Here is an 18,556-nt window from a genome sequence, read left to right on the forward strand (position 1 = left end):
TACTATATTGTATTAGGTATTGTGTATTTCTTCCCTGATAAAATATAAATTCCTTAAAAGTAGGCACTACCAAACCACCTGACACTGTAGCAATTTTCAATAAACATTTGTTAAATTAAAACACTTTCTGAGCCCTTCTCATGTGGCCAGCACTCTTCTCAATGTTTTGCATTATTTGACTAGTTTAAACGTCACAATAACTCTATGGTAGGTCTATTATCTTTATGTTATACATAAGGAAAAATGGAGCATAAAGAGATGTTGAGTAATCTGCCAAAGGTCAGTAGCCACTGCTGAAACAAGCAATCTAGTCTCCATCTCTATCAGTCCTTTAATACTCTAAATCATTAACTCTACCATTTAGTTTTAAGGCCTCAGAACAAGACATGAAAAACTGGCAACATTGTAACAGGAAATACAATTGGCTTGGTATTACCTAACCCAGCAGTTTACAAAAAGTGGTCCACTGACCCCTTGGGATCTCCCAAGACCCTTCGGGAGGTCCACAAACTCCTGGATGTCAAAATCATTTTTATAATATTAAGATGTTATTGAATTTTTCACTCTTACTCTCTTGAAATGTATTGTGGAGTTCCCCAGGGCCTATATGATGTGTAATATTACAGGATTGAATGCATAAGCAGCTATGCAAATCCAATTGTCCTCTATCAAGTCAGACATTAAGAGACTTGCAAATATGTAAAACAATGTCACTCTCACTAAATCTCTGTTTGGAAAATAATTCTTTTTCATTTCAGAAATGATGTTAACATGAAGGCTAGGCACGGTGGCTCATGCCTGTAATCCCAGGACTTTGGGAAACCAAGGCAAGCAGGTCACTTGAGGCCAGGAGTTTGAGACCAGGCTGGCCAATATAGCAAAACCCTTTCTCTACTAAAAAGACGAAAAATTAGCCAGGCATGGTGGCGTGTGCCTGTGGTCCCAGCTACTCAGGAGGCTAAGGCATGAAAATCACTGGAACCCGGGAGGCACTCACTCCATCCTGGGCAACTGAGGGAGGCTGTCAAAAAAAAAAAAAAAAAAAAAAAAAAAAAAAAAAGGTGTTAACATGCAATGGGTTTATTATTATTACTATTTTTTGAGACAGAGTTTTGCTCTTGTTGCCCAGGCTGGAGTGCAATGGCGTGATCTTGGCTTACTGCAACCTCCGCCTCCTGGGTTCAAGCGATTCTCTTGCCTTAGCCTCCTGAGTAGCTGGGACTACCACTGGGACCGTCCGCCACCATGCCAGGCTAATTTCTTTGTATTTTTAGTAGAGATGGGGTTTCACCATGTTGGCCAGGCTGGTCTCAAACTTCTGGCCTCAAGTGATCTGCTTGCCTCGGCCTCCCAAAATGCTGGGATTACAAGCATGAGCCACCACGCTTGGCCCTATTATTTTTTAACATATTAAATATTTTAAAATTTTTTTTCAGTATAGTAAATGTTGATATAAAATACATAAACAAAAGTCAGGCACAGTGGCATGTGCCTACAGTCTCAGCTACTAGGGAGGCTGAGGCAGGAGGAGAGCTTGAGACAAGGCTGTAGTTGGCCATGATAGCCCCTGTGAACAGTCACTGCATCCAAGGAGAAGGGGGAAGGAAAGGGGAAGAAGAAATGGGGAAGGAAGGGAGAAGGGGGAAGGAAGGGGGAAGTGGAAAGGAGGAAGGAAGGGAGAAAGGAGAAGGGGGAAGGGGGAAGGGGGAGGAAGGGGGAAGGAAGGTGAGAGGAGGAGGAGGAAGAAGAAAAAGAACAAGAGGAGGAGAAGGACAAGGAGGAGAAGGACAAAGAGGAGAAAGAAGAAGAGGAGGAAGAGGAGGAAGAACAATAACAACCACATTAACAGAGCTCGTTAGGATCCTCAAAAATTTGTAAGAGCAGAAAGAGGTTTTGGGAAAAAAAAGTTTAAAAACCACTGATCTAGCCAATATAAAATGTTCAATACTGGCCAGGCATGGTGGCTCACATCTGCCTCCCAGCACTTTGGGAGGCTGAGGCCAGAGGATCAGCTCAAAAGTTTGAGACCAGCCTGGGCAACATGGTAAAATCCCATCTTTACAAAAAAATACAAAAATTAGCCAGGCGTGGTGGTGCATGCCTGCTGTCTCAGCTACTTGGGAAGCTGAGGTGGGAGGATCACTTGAGCCTGGGAGATAGAGGGTGCAGTGAGCTGAGATCGCACTACTGCACTCCAATCTGAGTGACAGAGTTAGACCCTGTCTCAAAAAGAAAAACAACCTGGTCAGTACTGCTAGTCTCTGACAGTAAGACATTTTTCCTTATCTAACATATTGCAATTCAGTCAGCATTGATGTAAAAAAGAAAAGGCAATATAAAATGAAAAAAGCAGTAGTAGGCTGAGTGTGCGCTTCTCTCTGCCACTACCTCTCCTAATTTATAATTGGTAACATGTATACATAGTAAAATCTTCTACTGTAAATCACTCAGTGACATTACTAAAAGTGCCTCCGCATCTCAAGACAATAGCCAGAGGTAGTAACAAAACAGACTCCTCAAGGAAACTTCCAATTGTGTATTTCCACATTCATTCATTCATTCATTCAGAGACGAAGTCTCACTCTGAGGCCCAGGGTGGAGTGCAGTGGGGCGTTCTCAGTTCACTGCAACCTCCACCTCCTGGGTGTTCAACTGATTCTTCCGCCTCAGCCTCCTGAGTAGCTGGGATTACAGGCACACGCCACCACACCCAGCTAATTTTTGTATTTTTAGTAGAGATGGGATTTTGCCATGTTGGCCAGGCTGGTCTTGAACTCCTGACCTCTGGTGATCCACGCATCTGGGCCTCCTAAAGTGCTGGGATTACAGGTGTGAGCCACCACGCCCAGCCAAACATTCCCTTATTAAACTAAGAATTTATCCAAGGTTAAGATTGATGTCATTAACTCAATCTGCTTCATGTACTGACATAATTCATTTTCATCATAGAGCATAGTATCTTAAATATACATATATATATATTTCTTTTCCTTGAGGCAGAGTCTCACTCTGTCGCCCAGGCTGGAGTAAAATGGCATGATCTCGGCTCACTGCACCCTCCGCCTCCTGGGTTCAAGCGATTCTCCTGCCTCAGCCTCCTGAGTAGCTGGGATTATAGGCACCCACCATCATGCCTGGCTAATTTTTGTATTTTTGTAGAGACCGGGCCGGGGGTAGGGCGGTGGGCCTCCACCATGTTGGCCAGGCTGGTCTTGAACTGCTGACCTCAGATGATTCACCCATCTCAGCCTCCCAAAGTGCTGGGATTACAGGCATGAAGCACCGCACCCACCCTAGTATCTTAAATTTTTGACAAGCCAAATACAACCTAATTTCAGATCAGTTCCATAAGCACATGAGCACATCATTAGTATAATTTGAATACTTTTCATGTGTTATATTAATAATTTAACAACAAGGCCGGGCGCGGTGGCTCAAGCCTGTAATCCCAGCACTTTGGGAGGCCGAGACGGGCGGATCACGAGGTCAGGAGATCGAGACCATCCTGGCTAACACGGTGAAACCCCGTCTCTACTAAAAATACAAAAACTAGCCGGGCGAGGTGGCAGGTGCCTGTAGTCCCAGCTACTCCCGAGGAGGCTGAGGCAGGAGAATGGCGTAAACCCGGGAGGCGGAGCTTGCAGTGAGCTGAGATCCGGCCACTGCACTCCAGTCCGGGCGACAGAGCGAGACTCCGCCTCAAAAAAAAAAAATAAATAAAATAATAATAATAATAATAATAATAATTTAACAACAACTTTAACAAAGGAAGACTAATTCTGCTCAACTCAAAAACAAAAAAGTACAAAATTCAGGTCAGTCCTATTTTTTGAATGAAATGCTTGGGCCTTTAAATGATTGGTTTCTCTATCCACTTAAGTATCTGATACATTCCTGTATACAATCAAATGATGTAAGTTTTAAGTGTTATTGTTAAACCATCAACTGCATAAGGAAAAAATGTGAACCATGTCAAAGAGTGTAATATAGGCTACTAGCTTTCGGTACTATTAGATTCAGCCACCATTCATTCACCCAACATGTCTGAGCAGCTACTATGAGCCTGGCTCTATGCTAGGCAATGGGGATACACTGAACAAAAAAGAGAACAGTTTTTATCTTCATGGGAGTTGCATTCTTCTGTGGGAAATAAAAACACACACAAAAAAAATAAGATAATTAAAAATGTGGTAAATGCGAGGTAAGGAAAAAACAAGACTTGCCACAGATTACAGTCTTTGAAAGCTGAATTGTGGAATTCTAACAGACTTAAAAATAAATAATTCATGAAGAGTTACATCAAAACGACATGGAGTCTACAGACCTCTACTAATGCATAAGAAAACTATAGACACTGACCATGCAAACAGAGATCAATCTTTCATGGTCAAGGCTACTGAATGGCATTACTTGGCAATATAGTAACTTCAAAAGATAATTAATTTGACATCCTGAATTGAATGCTGAAACAGAAAAAGGACGTTAGGTTAAAACTAAAAATCTAGGCGGGTGCAGTGGCTCAAGCCTGTAATCCCAGCACTTTGGGAGGCCGAGACAGGCGGATCACGAGGTCAGGAGATCGAGACCATCCTGGCTAACCCGGTGAAACCCCGTCTCTACTAAAAAATACGCAAAAACTAGCCACGCGAGGTGGCAGGCGCCTGTAGTCCCAGCTACTGGGGAGGCTGAGGCAGGAGAATGGCGTAAACCCAGGAGGCGGAGCTTGCAGTGAGCCAAGATCCGGCCACTGCACTCCAGCCTGGGCGATAGAGCGAGACTGTGTCTCAAAAAAAAAAAACCAACAAAAAACTAAAAATCTAAATAAACTATGGACTTGAGTTAATAATAACATATCAATATTAGTTCATTAATTGTAACAAATGTGCCACACTAATACAAGATGTTAATAACAGGGGAAACTAGATGTGTGTATATATGGGAACTCTGCTCTATCTTTTCGATTTTTCTGCAAGTCTAAAACTGTTCTAAAAAATGAAGTCTATTTAAAAAAAAATCTAACCAGGCTTCAGTAATGGAGGGGAGAGGGTAGTAGAGGCTTAAACAAGGTACGAAATTAGAAGCCATAAAACTCTCCATTATGAATTAGAACATATACAAATACTCAAGAAATTCAAAGGAAACCTGAAGATACTTAGGAAGTTAAGCACTCCATTCATGCTAAAATATTTTTAGACAGGGAGATGAATGAGTTTTTTCATGCAAACTAAATAGCTGTGCATCAAAACATAAGAAAGGCAATAATATCCTTCGAATGCACAATAAGCACTTTGGATCCTTTTTACCAATAATGATCAATAAGCTTTATTTTATGTTTGGGAACTATCCTGAAATTGACATATAAAAGCTGGACCAGGATCAACTCCATAGGTTCTATCAAGTTACTCACCTAAAGACACAAGTTTATACTTACCTCAGGAAAATATGTAAGCAAAAAGCAAGGAGATGGTATTCTTACCCCCAAAAGGGAGGAGGGGAAGATAATCTACATATGAAAGGAGAAAAATGATTTCCCAGTTCTAACGGGAGGCAATTTTGCAAGGTTATTAACCTCTGCAATGGCATACAAATTAGTATAAATAGTTCAAAGTAGTAATAAAAGCTGTGAGTTTGTATCACTTATATGCCTTCCAGTCAAAACAAATAATTCATGTTTTCTATAACCTCACCTAAAACACCTAGTAGGTACTCAATGTCTGATGACTCAGAACTAATCTCTCAATGTCTGAATTTTACAGACGGTCATGCAAAGTGTGAGAAAAACAAAGGAGGGTAATCGTCCCTTAATTGTCGAGTGTCAAGTTTGTATAATACAGCATAAAACTGAAATTACTACAAGAAGTAATCGTAGAAACGACCATCACAAAATTAGGATCTTGTATCTAATACAGAAGTACAGTGACAGCAGAACCTGACCAGGTAAATGACATAACAATTTCACTCATCAGATAGTACGGAATATGAAACATAAAAGAATTATTTAGCCCAAATGGTATTTAAATCTAATTTAGATAACTAGTTGAGTCTATTCCTACTCTACTCCATTTTCCAAAGGAAATCCGACACAACAAAGATGTTTGTTATTCCAAGCCTTCTCTCACATGAATCCTCAATATATCATTGGAAAATACTCAAGAAATGAATAATTAACATTTCCCCAGTAATTCCCGTTTGTACCACCATGAAACTCAGACGCTGCTTCATGTTGAAACGAGAAAAAGGGTAGGTGAGATGAGAAATATTCCAAGTAAAATGATCATGACATAGCATCTGGCAGAGATTGAAAAATCATCAACACTGCCAAAAGAATTGTCAGTGATGGAAGTCAACAGAACAAAACGAGGTTTTCCGACAAGCCACAGCCCCATCTAACCTAAGGGGCAAAAATCTCCACTGCCGACGCTACCCCTTTCACCCCCAACCACCCCATGCTCAAGTTGTCTCCAATTCAGATGTTTCCTCTATGGCCCGATCATTTCCCACCCAGGTGAAAACCATTTAATAATTTTTTCTACGACCACCCCTTCCCACCTTCGACGACATCAGCACTTCTCACGGCCAAGCCTCTGGGGAAAACAACGCCCAGATCCCACCCTCCTTGGCCAAGGTTGAAGAGGGCCCGTTCTCAGGAGTGGGGCTTCCCTGAGTGGGCCTCACAGAGCTGAGGAACTGGGAAAAGAGCAAGGAATAAGGGTGGGGCTCAAGAAAGGGAGCCAGGGTAGGGGAAACGACGGAGACCGGAGGAAGAAAGAGATGGACAAGAGGCTGGGCGGGGTGAGGGCTGAGGAGCGGGGGCAGATCGACCGGAGATGGCCGGACTGCGGGGAACCGAGACGGCGAGTCAAGGATTGAAGAACCCGGGGAACAGGGTAAAATCTCGGCCGACAGATTCAGGCGGAGAGCCAATGGCACCGGGGGGGGCACACCGGGAAGGGCTGCGGTGGCAACAAGCGCGGACGCTAGGCGGGCTGGGAGCCTCCGCGGACGGAAGGGCCGCACCGGGGGCGGTGCGGGGACACTGCGGCTAGCTGCCAGGAGTGGGGGAGCCACGCACTCACCGCTTTGCTCCCCCAGGAACACTAGCTTGAATTTCCTCAGCGGATTCCCGAAGTCTCCGCCCGCGGACATGGTGGAACTAGAGGAGCTGCCGCCGCCTCAGCCCAGAGACCTCCCGGACCGATGCTGCTCCAGCCGGCTGACGAAAAAGGCGAGCGGAAGGGCGAGCGCCGAGCTCTCTCGGCCCCTGCAAGGCCCGGTGGAGGAGTCCGGCTGGAGGGCTGCAGGACTCTCCACAGACTGGCAGCCGCCGCCGCCTCCCGGCAGAGTAGCGTAGCACCGAGCGAGGCCCGCGGCTGGGAAGGGGAGGGCGGTGTCGGCAGGAGCCAGGAGTGTGCTCTGGCTTCCCTAGGCTAGGGCAGTTCCCTCCTTCCGCACTCGACTCCGACACCTGGGGGAGAGAGGCGGAGGGTGGCGGAGCCGGAACCGCAGACGTATCTGGGACCTCTCACGCGCAGCGCCTCAGCTTCCACAGCTGCCGCCGCCGCCGCAGCCCAACCTGCTGAGTGCGCGAGCCTCTGGCGCTGCGCGGGGCGAGCCCGGGCGCGAGCCTGCGGCCCCGCCGGCCGCTGGCGTGCGTGCGTGCGTGCGTGCGCGCCACCGCCATCGCCATCGCCATCGCCTTCCTGGTTTGGACAGCTCTACTGGCTCCTCCCGCATGGCGGCGACGGGGCAGGTTAGGTTTCCACTCGCGCCAGAAGAAGCCAGGAGGAGGCGGGGCAAGCCAGGGATAAGTTAGAGGGAGGCTGGAGCCCTTACGTCACTTACATAATGAGCCAATCGGAAGGGGCCGAGGGCGTGCAGACACGCCAGTGAGGTGGCAGCGTGAGAGCGCGCGCAACCCTAGAGCAGTGGAAAGCGGACCACTGTGGCGGCCATACGAAGTGTGGCACTTCTCAGTCTTACGGGAGAGGAGGGGAAGGAAGGGTGGGGCGGAGGCGGGGCCGGGACAAAGGTGGAATATGATCCCCCAAAAAGTGTGGGTGGTCCTATAGCCTTAAAATTTGTAAGAGGAGCCTCTTTCCTGAGCCCTCAGCGGTGCCTCACAGTCCTCAGATCCGTTCTTCACCCGTGCACCCACCCCACCTTCTTCATCCTCTCATCATAATTCCTCTCACGGCATCTTACTAAATAACATTATCTTCCATTGCTCCCAGGAATTGTATAACTGTCAGAATCAGGGCCTCCCAATTTTGCAGATGAGGAAACTGAAGCCTAGAGGGAGGAAATGACTTGCAAAATCCGTAAAGCGGGCCGGGCGCGGTGGCCCACGACTGTAATCCCAGCACTTTGGGAGGCGGAGGCGAGTGGATCACGAGGTCAAGAGATCAAGAACATCCTGGCCAACGTGGTGAAACCCTGTCTCTACCAAAAATAGAAAAATTAGCTGGGCGTGGTGGCGCGCGCCGGTAGCCCCAGCTACTCGGGAGGCTGAGGCAGGAGAATACCTTGAACCTGGGAGGCAGAGGTTGCAGTGAGTCGAGATCGCACCACGGCACTCCAGCCTGGCGACAGAGCGAGAATCCATCTCAAAAAAAAAAAAAAAAGCCAGGCGTGATGGCTCATGCCAGTAATCCCAGCACTTTGAAGGCTGAGTTGGGTGGATCACCTGATGTCAAGAGTTCCAGACCAGCCTTGGCCAACATGATGAAACCCCATCTCTACTAAAAATACAAAAAATTAACGTGGTGTGGTGGTGGGTGCCTGTAATCCCATCTACTTGGAAGGCTGAGGCAGGAGAATCCTTGAACCCGGAAGGCGGAGGTTGCAGTGAGCCAAGGTCACACCATTGCACTCCAGCCTGGGCAACAAGAGCGAGACTCTGTCTCAAAAAAAAAAAAAAAAAATCCATAAAGCGGCTGGGCGCGGTGGCTCACACCTGTAATCCCAGCACTTTCAGAGGCCGAGGCGGTAGAATCGCTTGAGCCCAGGAGTTCGAAACCAGGCTGGGCAACAAAGCCTGGTCTATAAAAAATAAAATAATTAGCCGAATGTCGTGGTGTGCCCCTGTAGTTCCAGCTACTCAGGAGCCTGAGGCAGAAGAATTGCTTGAGTCCAGGAGTTGGAGGCTGAAGTATGGCACCACTGCACTGAAATCTGGGCGACAGAACAAGTCCCTGTCTTAAAAAAAAAAAAAAAAAAAACTTTCTAAGTTAATAATAAAAAAAAGTCCTTACATTTGTGTATAGTATCTTATATCATTCACAAAAATATTTATGTACATTTTCTCATTATTGGGGAGTTATTTGCTTAGCTGTAGAAACGACAGGATCGAAAAAGTGCCTTCTCAGGCCCAGGGATGAATTGCTGACCTAGAATAAATTACAGGGAGTTCTTAAAATGTCATCTAGTCTGGCTTATCAAGACAACAGCTATATCCTCAAGCCATCTCTATCAAAATTTACTCCCTTCTGGTTCCTCTCCCAGCCACGTGCGGGTAGAACATGCATCTAAAATAAAATGGTAAAAACCTGGCTTGTGGCATGGACATTTGATTTTACAAGTAGTTTGTCAGGTCTAATAGGGTCCTCTCCACCATTAACCCAGAACCCTGGCACATACAAAGAGCAGCTTAAACCAAGAAACTTTTTAAAAAGATTATGCAAACAGAAGTGAGTAGCTATTTTATTTCTGATGGGTACCAAGTTTTCATTATGCTTCCTGAAATAGACTGTAAAGTAACATCTGAGGACTGGAACTATAATTATTTTGTACTTCCTACAGAACTTTATGAATCAGTCCTCCCTGCTGCTTTGGTCTCTGTAGTCACCTAGACAGGTGGTACTATTCCCTGTCATTTTGAAGGGCCTCATGGTATAGTCCACCTCTTACCTAAAATGTTTTAATGTTTTAAGCTTTCATTTTGCATTGACACATATAGAGCCTCATTATCCTCTGAAGCTGCCTTCATATTTACCAAGTACTCTGCGTAAGTTTTGTCTTCAGAGACTTTATGGCCTAAACATTGCATATTAAGTGCTGTAGTGTATAGCAAATGGAAAAATTACTCAGGAGAAAGAGGAATTAGGCCCTTTTCAAGAGTATTTTCACCAACATTTTCACCTTCATGATTTCCTACACTCACTTCTCTTTACCGCAAACACTCTTCCCCTCCCTTCCCCACTCTTCCCCAATTCCTACTCATCCTTCAGTTAAAGAAATTGTCTTTTTTTTTTTTTAATTTTAAATTGCTTACCACTTAAAGAAGTTGTCTTTGTCCATTCAGGCTGCTGTAACAGAATACCATGACTGGGTGGCTTAAACAACAAACATTTATTTCTTACAGCCGGAGACTGGAAAGTCCAAGAGCAAGGTACCAGAAGATACGGCGTCTGGTGAAGGCCCACTTCCTGGTTCATAGACAACCATCTTCTCACCGTACCCTCACATGGCAAAAAGAGAGCAAGAAAGTTCTCTGGGGTCCCTCTTACAAGGGAACTAATCCCATTTATGAGTACTCCACCCTCATGACCTAATCACCTCCCACATTGGGGACTATGGTTTCAACATATGAATTTTGGGGAGACACAAATATTCAGTCTATTGCACAAGTCTTACTCCCATCTGCTCCCATCCCCACCAACACTATAAGTACCTTTGCCTGTCCTATTGTACCCTATTCTTAATTGTTGTTCATTGTCAATGTTCCCTACTTGACTGTAACCTCCATGAGGTCAGATGTCATCTTGTATCCCCAGTGCTTGAAGAGTGCTTAGTACATAGTAAGCATGCAGCAGATGTTTGCTGACAAAATGAAATAAAAGAGGAATTATTGGCCGGGCATGGTGGTGCAAGCCTATAATCCCAGCACTTTGGGAGGCCGAGACGGGCAGATCACGAGGTCAGGAGATCGAGACCATCCTGGCTAACACGGTGAAACCCCGTCTCTACTAAAAAATACAAAAAACTAGCCGGGCGTGGTGGCGGGTGCCTATAGTCCCAGCTACTCGGGAGGCTGAGGCAGGAGAATGGCGTAAACCCGGGAGGCGGAGCTTGCAGTGAGCTGAGATCCGGCCACTGCACTCCAGCCTGGGCGACAGAGCGAGACTCCGTCTCAAAAAAAAAAAAAAAAGAGGAATTATTTTTCACTATCTTCAAAGGATGAATGGGATTTGGGCATGCAGAGAAGGAAAGTTAAGAGCATTTTGGAGAAAGAGAACATTACCCAAAAATATGTCATGTAATTTGATACTTCTTTCCTAAACCATTACTTATGAAAAATATGCTGAGAACAGATCTTGTAACTAAAAATTAGGAACAATGGGAGAGGACAGGCTTCACAGCTCCAAATTCACAGTACCTAAAGCAGCTTTCATTATCAATTTAAAGGTGATATCTAAATTGAAGCCCAGGAGTATGTAGGGAATCTATCACACAGAAATTGTAATAAAATTATAGCTTATCTTCTGCCCTGAGAGACACAAAGCTTCTTGCAGGAAGACTGATTTTTTTTTTTTTTTTTGAGACGGAGTTTTGCCCTTGTTGCCCAGGCTGGAATGCAATGGCGCAATCTCGGCTCACAGCAACCTCCACCTTTCGGGTTCAAGCGATTCTCCTACCTCAGCCTCCTGAGTAGCTGGGATTACAGGCATGTGCCATCACACCCGGCTAATTTTGTATTTTTACTAGAGATAGGGTTTCTCCATGTTGGTCAGGTTAGTCTCGAACTCCCAACCTCAGATGATCCGCCCACCTTGTTCTCCCAAAGTGCTGGGACTACAGGCGTGAGCCACTGCGCTCGGCTGAAATTTCTTTTTTTTCTTTTTTTGGAGACAGAGTCTTACTCTCTCCAGGCTGGAGTGCAGTGGTGCGATCTCGGCTCACTGCAACCTCCACTTCCTGGGTTCAAGCGATTCTCCTGCCTCAGCCTGCTGAGTAGTTGGGATTACAGAAGTGTGCCACCATGTCCAGCTAATTTTTGTATTTTTAGTAGAGACGGGGTTTCACCATGGTGGCCAGGCTGGTCTCACACTCCTGACCTCAAGTGATCCGCCTGCCTCGGCCTCCCAAAGTGCTGAGATTACAGGCGTGAGCCACTGCGCCTGGTCAATTTCATCTTATTCTTAGCGACAGACACTATTGGTTGCATATCCAGCAATGCACACATAACACACACACATCCATCATATATACTAGAGATGACAGATGTGTTTCTAGCCTCCCTTCAGCTAAGGTATAGGCACATGAGTCCATCTGAGCCAGTGGGAGATGAAGGAAATGTGCTAGAGGCTTTTTTATTCTAAGAGAAGAAGAGATATAGAGAGACATATTTTCTTCCTTGATGAAAAAGAATAAATAAGAAAAAACTGGCCAGGCGCGGTGGCTCAAGCCTGTAATCCCAGCACTTTGGGAGGCCGAGACAGGCGGATCACGAGGTCAGGAGATCGAGACCATCCTGGCTAACACGGTGAAACCCCGCCTCTACTAAAAAATACAAAAAAACTAGCCGGGCGAGGTGGCGGGCGCCTATAGTCCCAGCTACTGGGGAGGCTGAGGCAGGAGAATGGTGTAAACCCGGGAGGCGGAGCTTGTAGTGAGCTGAGATCCGGCCACTGCACTCCAGCCTGGGCGACAGAGCGAGACTCCGTCTCAAAAAAAAAAAAAAAAAAAAAAAAAAAAGAAAAAACTGCCTTTTTTCTGCCATTGATGTGGCTGTGTAAGGACATGATATTTAGAGCTAAGATAGCTCTTCTGAACATTAATATATAATTCTAATGAAAAAAGCCAATCACTGATGATGGCTAAGCAGAAAGCCACCGTACCAACCCTGGAACTGGCCTTCTTCTGGATTTCTTTTTAGTAACATAATAAATGTCTTTGTATTTAATAATGCCTTTATGTGTCTTTGTATTTCTTTGTTATTGTTACTGGGAGCTGACATTCTCATCTTTAGATCCCTTAAAACACCTTGCATAGTTGCTTGACTATTAGGCACTCCATATCGTATGTGTGTATATAAAGTAGTAGTTATCAAACAAACAGGAACTGCCTTTTTCTATTTAGTACTCCCTAAAAAGGGATTTATTACTGTTGGAGAGGCAGGAAATCAATAGAAGGAGAAAAACCGTCCAGGTAAAGGGACTGAAATCATATTGCTCACATTTGAAACAAATAATAGCTCTGGCAGGAATTCAAATTCCATCAAATGCAAAGCCCTTCTAACCCACACTGCAGGGTATTATAATCATTGCTACTAAAAATAATAGTGGGTCAATATACAACGCATAAAAATGACAAATGCTCAGTACTTCAAGGTGACCAATTAAATGAGTACAATTAACACAAGATATGTTGAAGTAAGTCTCATTTTTAAAAGACCACAAAAAATAAAGGTGGAGAGGAGTCATGTTAAAACCTGTTTTCCAAATACTTTTTCCTGTAAGGACATGCCATTGGAGGATAAAGATTATTCAGTCAAAGTGGAGAAGGTGGTAGAACTTAAATGGAATGGTCCTTTCTGTAATTATAGCCAATGAATAGCTAAGTCAGAAGATATTTTTGCTACAGATTGATCTACAGAATCTATTTTTGATAATTCCATTTTGTTCTGTTCATGTGAATCATGGTCCCCGTTATGAGTAATGTGATTTCTCAGAGCCTTGTAAGTGAGGTGTTACTTCCAGGCTTTGAAATTGCAGTGGGGGAAGAACTTGCTTCTTTTTATGCTAGTCCAGAATGTATAAAATCTGACACATTGCTGGAGCTCTCCTCTCCCCACACTCTATCCCCCACAAATAATAAAGTCTTCTCTAAGATGTACAAGCGAATGAATCACTCCACCTGCTACTAAGTGATAATCACTCTCAGAGTAGAAGAGAACAACTGCCTCTACTGCTGTTTATATAAAGAACAGAGCATCTTAGGACAGAAAAGTGAGACCAACACTGTTTGCACTGAAATGCCAACAGACTGCACAGCCAAATTGTAACTTGCCAAAGAAGCCAAGAGAAACTATCTTTCTGTGAACATTTCTTCGGCTTTTCAATTAACACAAAGTAATTAGGACTTCATTTCCCATAAAATCAAAAGATATCGAAATAATCACAGAAATTGTAGCTCAAACTATCGAGTGACATTATAAGCCACAACATCACAGGGAAAACGAACAAACTTCCGGTTTTAGGAAGATAAAGATGTTCTGTCTTCTTCTCTTTCTGAAACCATCCCAAAACCAGAAAAAAGAAATTAAAATGCAAACTCTGGGTTTGACATTTCTAACCCAGAGCCATAATATTTTAAGATGGGAGACAAAGATAGAGCAATGGTAACTGACTAAACAGAACATATGAAGTGCTTACTGAAAGATGAAGTAACAAGAAGCAAGTCAATCAACTAAGCAGAACTGCAGAAATTCTGCTCAGGAATGTGAAATACCAGGTACCACATAAGGTAGGGGTAAAACAAGGACAAAAACAAGATAATTGTATCAATAACTGTATGAATAGCATTTTAAACCCATCCCTTTCTATGGTGAAACTGAATACAAGAAGTTCTCGGCGGCCGGGTGCGGTGGCTTACGACTATAATCTCAGTATTTTGTGAGGCCAAGGGTGGCGGATCACCTGAGGTCGGGAGTTTGAGACCAGCCTGGCTGGCATGGTGAAACCCTTACTAAAAATACAAAAATTAGTCGGGCGTGGTGGCAGGCACCTGTAATCCCAGCTACTTGGGAAACTGAGGCAGGAGAATCTCTTGAACTTGGGAAGTGCAGGTTGCAGTCAGCTGAGATCGCGCCATTGCACTCCAGCCTGGGCAACAGAGCAAGACTCTGTCTCAAAAAAAAAAAAAAAAAAAAAAAAAGCAGCAGCTCTAGGCTCAGTTAACCAGGCCTAGTAAAGTACCAGGGTGAGGTACTGCCAAAAGACAGAGGAATTGATAAGCAATCATCTCTTTCCAAGCACCTTCCATAAAAATGGCAGGCAGTCTCATATGCCCAAAAAAGAGACTAAGAGTTTTACTCTTGTTGCTCAGGCTGGAGTGTGGAGTACAATGGCGCAATCTTGGCTCACTGCAACCACCACCTCCCGGGTTCAAGCAATTCTCCTGCCTCACCCTCCTGAGTAGCTGGGACAGGTGCATGGCGCCATGCCCGGCTAAGTTTTTTGTATTTTTAGTAGACACGGGGGTTTCACTGTGTTAGCCAGGATGGTCTCGATCTCCTGACCTCATGATCTGCCTGCCTCGGCCTCCCAAAGTGCTGGGATCACAGGCTTGAGCCACAAGGCCCGGCCCACATTAATTTCTAGACCAGCGTGGGCAACATGATGAAACCCCACCTCTACCAAAAATACAAAAAATTAGCCAGGCATGGTGGTGCGATTCTGTGATCCCAGCTACTCGGGAGGCTGAGATGGGAGGATTCCTTGAGCCTGGGAAGTGGAGATTTCAGTGAGCCGAGATCATGCCACCGCACTCCAGCCTGGGTGACAGAGTGAGACTCCATCTCAAAAAAAAAAAAAAAAAAAAAACAATTTGCATTATTTTCATCAATAAAGACAAAAAATTTCCAAATCACTTTTCATACCAACTGTCTTCCTGGTTTTACCTGACAGGCTGTTATTTCTGTTGTCCAGATTGGAGATTATCAAGGACAGTGTGCAGTCTTTCCAGAGGAGGCTTGCAAGAACACCTACATTGTAGCTGTACTCCAATACAGACAACAAAGATTACAACAGGGTTGACATGTGCCCTTTATATATATACCCCACTATCTTTTGATGAGGAAAAAAAAAAAAAACCCAGTTTATTTGCTATGTGATCCATTTACTAACATTATCAGTTCAGAACCTTTCAGCTGAAGAAACAGAAAACCCAACACCAAATAGTTTAAATGGCCGGGCTCCGTAGCTCACATCTGTAACTCCAGCACTTTGCAGTGGCCGAGGCAGGAGGATCACTTGACGTGAGGAGTAGGAGACCAGTCTGGCCAACATGGTGAAACCTCATTTCTACTAAAAATACAAAAATTAGTCGGGTATGGTCGTGGGCGCCTATAATCCTAGCTACTAGGGAGGCTAAGGCAGGAGAGTTGTTCGAACCCAGGAGGCAGAGGTTGTAGTGAGCCAAGATTGCGCCACTGCACTCCAGCCTGGGCAACAGAGGGAGACTCCATCTCAAAAAAAGAAAAGAAAAAAAGAAGTTTAAACAATAGGGCAAACTACATAAAGAAGCCCTGGCTGGTACAGTGGCTCACACCTGTAATCCCAGCACTTTGGGAGGCCAACGCGGGCGGATCACGAGGTCAGGAGATCGAGACCATCCTGGCTAACATGGTGAAACCCTGTCTCTACTAAAAATAGAAAAAAAAAAAAAAAATTACCCAGGCGTGGTGGCATGTGCCTGCAGTCCCATCTAATTGGGAGGCTGAGACAGGAGAATGGCATGAACCCAGGAGGCAGAGCTGGCAGTGAGCAGAGATCGTGCCACTGCACTCTAGCCTGGGCAACAGAGCGAGACTCTGCCTCAAAATAAATAAATAAATAAATAAATAAATAAATAATAAAATAAAATTAGCCGGGCATGGCGGCAGGCACCTGTAATCCCAGGTACTCAGGAGGCTGAGGCGAAAGAATCGCTTGAACCAGGGAGGCAAATGTTGCAATGGGCCGAGATCATGCCATTGCACTCCAGCCTGGACGACAAGGGCAAGACTCCGTCTCAAAAAAAAAAGGAAGTCCGAAGCTTCCAGGAAGCTTCCAGGACTAGTCAATTCCCTCCCACCCAGCAATGTCTACAAGAACCAGGTTCTTCTGTCTTTCTGCTCTGCCTTTCTCAGTGTATTGACTTTACTCTTAGATACTAGCTTCCCCAATAATCACAAGATTGCTGCTACAGTTCAAGCTGACACATCTATATCCTATAAAGTCCAGGGAAAGGAGATGCCATCTATGTATCTCTATAAGTAAAATCAAACATTTCCCAGAATCCCCCATCAAACTCCCCATTACATCTCACTGGCCAGAATTGCTTCATATCCCCATCCTAAATCTGTCACTACAAGAGAAATGGGATTACTAAGACTGGGATAGAGAGATCTATGGTTGTGTGAAGAAAGATAGATTTTTACATTAAAATTGTAATTTTGTTATGAGGAAAAGATGAAATACAATATTTGGAGCCGAAAGCCAGTGTTCATTACAATAAACACACGAATTCAGTTTCGAGTATGCTTTGTCCTGAAATATTCATTTGTTCATTTATTCATTCTACAAACACTTTAAACTAGTGTGTACCAGGCACTCTGCTTTACTACTGGAAATACAAAGCAGAAAAATATTTGGTTCTTACTTTTTTTTTTTTTTTTGAGACAGAGTTTTGCTCTGTCGCCCAGGCTGGAGTGCAGTGGTGTGATCTTGGCTCACAGCAACCTCCGCCTCCCAGATTCAAGCAATTCTCCTGCCTCAGCCTCCCAAGTAGATGGGATTACAGGTACTACCACCACACCCTGCTAATTTTTTTGTAGTTTTAATAGAGACCGGGTTTCACCATGTTGGTTAGGCTGGTTTTGAACTCCTGACTTCAAGTGATGCACCTGCCTTGGCCTCCCAAAGTGCTAAGATTACAGGCATGAGCCACTGTGCCCAGCCTGGTCCTTACTTTTGAGGTTATATTATTCTACTGATGAGGCAAGCATGTTAATATATATTTTTTTTCTTTTTTTTTTGAGATGGAGTCTTGTTCTGTCACCCAGGCTAGAGTGCAGTGGCGCGATCTTGGCTCACTACAACCTCTGGCTCCCAGGTTCAAGCGATTCTCCTGCCTCAGCTTCCCCAGTAGCTAGGATTACAGGTGCCTGCCACTGCGCCTGGCTAATTTTTGTATTTTTAATAGAGGTAGGGCTGGTCTCGAACTCCTGACCTCATGATTCACCTGCCTCGGCCTTCCAAAGTGTTGGGATTACAGGTGTGAGCCACCGCACCTGGCATATTTTTTCTTTTAGAGATGGGATCTTGCTATGTTACCCTGGCTGTTCTTGAACTCCTGGCCTCAAGTGATTCTCTTACCTTAACCTCTCTAAGTGCTGGGATTTTAGGTGTGAGCCATCATGCTCAGCCTTAAAAAACTAAATGTAAGTAAGAATAAAGTAAATAATGGGGGTACAGGTACTTTATTTATTTATAATTTTTTTGAGACAGGGTCTCACTCTGTCACCCAGGGTGGAGTGCAGTGGCATGATCTCAGCTTATTGCAACCTCTGCCTCCTGGGCTCAAGCAATCCTCTCACCTCAGCCTCCTGAGTAGCTGGGACTACAGGCCGCACCACTACGCCCAGCTCATTTTTTTGTATTTTTGGTAGAGATAGGGTTTCACTATTTTACTCAGGCTGGCCTTGAACTTCTGAGCTCAAGCAATCTTCCAGCTTTGGCCTCCCACAATGCTGGGATTACAGGCACGAACCACTGATCCAGACGCAGGTACTTTATAATTCTATTTGACTCACTAGATCTGCTAAGAAGAGTATATTATGGTCTATAGACCACAG

At 44.7% G+C, this 18,556-nt stretch overlaps 1 protein-coding gene across 2 annotated transcripts in view; it reads right to left on the minus strand.

Annotated features, from left to right (window-relative positions):
* Positions 1–7,629, minus strand: part of RAB6A (RAB6A, member RAS oncogene family) — a 101,655-nt gene extending 94,026 nt beyond the window's left edge. Inside the window, exon 1 of one of the 2 annotated variants that reach the window (XM_023209458.2) lies at positions 7,077–7,629. In XM_023209458.2, coding sequence (XP_023065226.1) covers positions 7,077–7,146 — 70 coding nt within the window. In that variant the 5' untranslated portion in view covers positions 7,147–7,629. The remainder of the gene's footprint in view (positions 1–7,076) is intronic. The other variant, XM_023209459.2, reaches the window with a different exon arrangement.
* Between the last annotated feature and the right edge of the window lie 10,927 nt (positions 7,630–18,556).

Source organism: Piliocolobus tephrosceles, chromosome 13 (genome assembly GCF_002776525.5).
Source record: "Piliocolobus tephrosceles isolate RC106 chromosome 13, ASM277652v3, whole genome shotgun sequence".
Lineage (NCBI taxonomy): Eukaryota > Metazoa > Chordata > Mammalia > Primates > Cercopithecidae > Piliocolobus > Piliocolobus tephrosceles.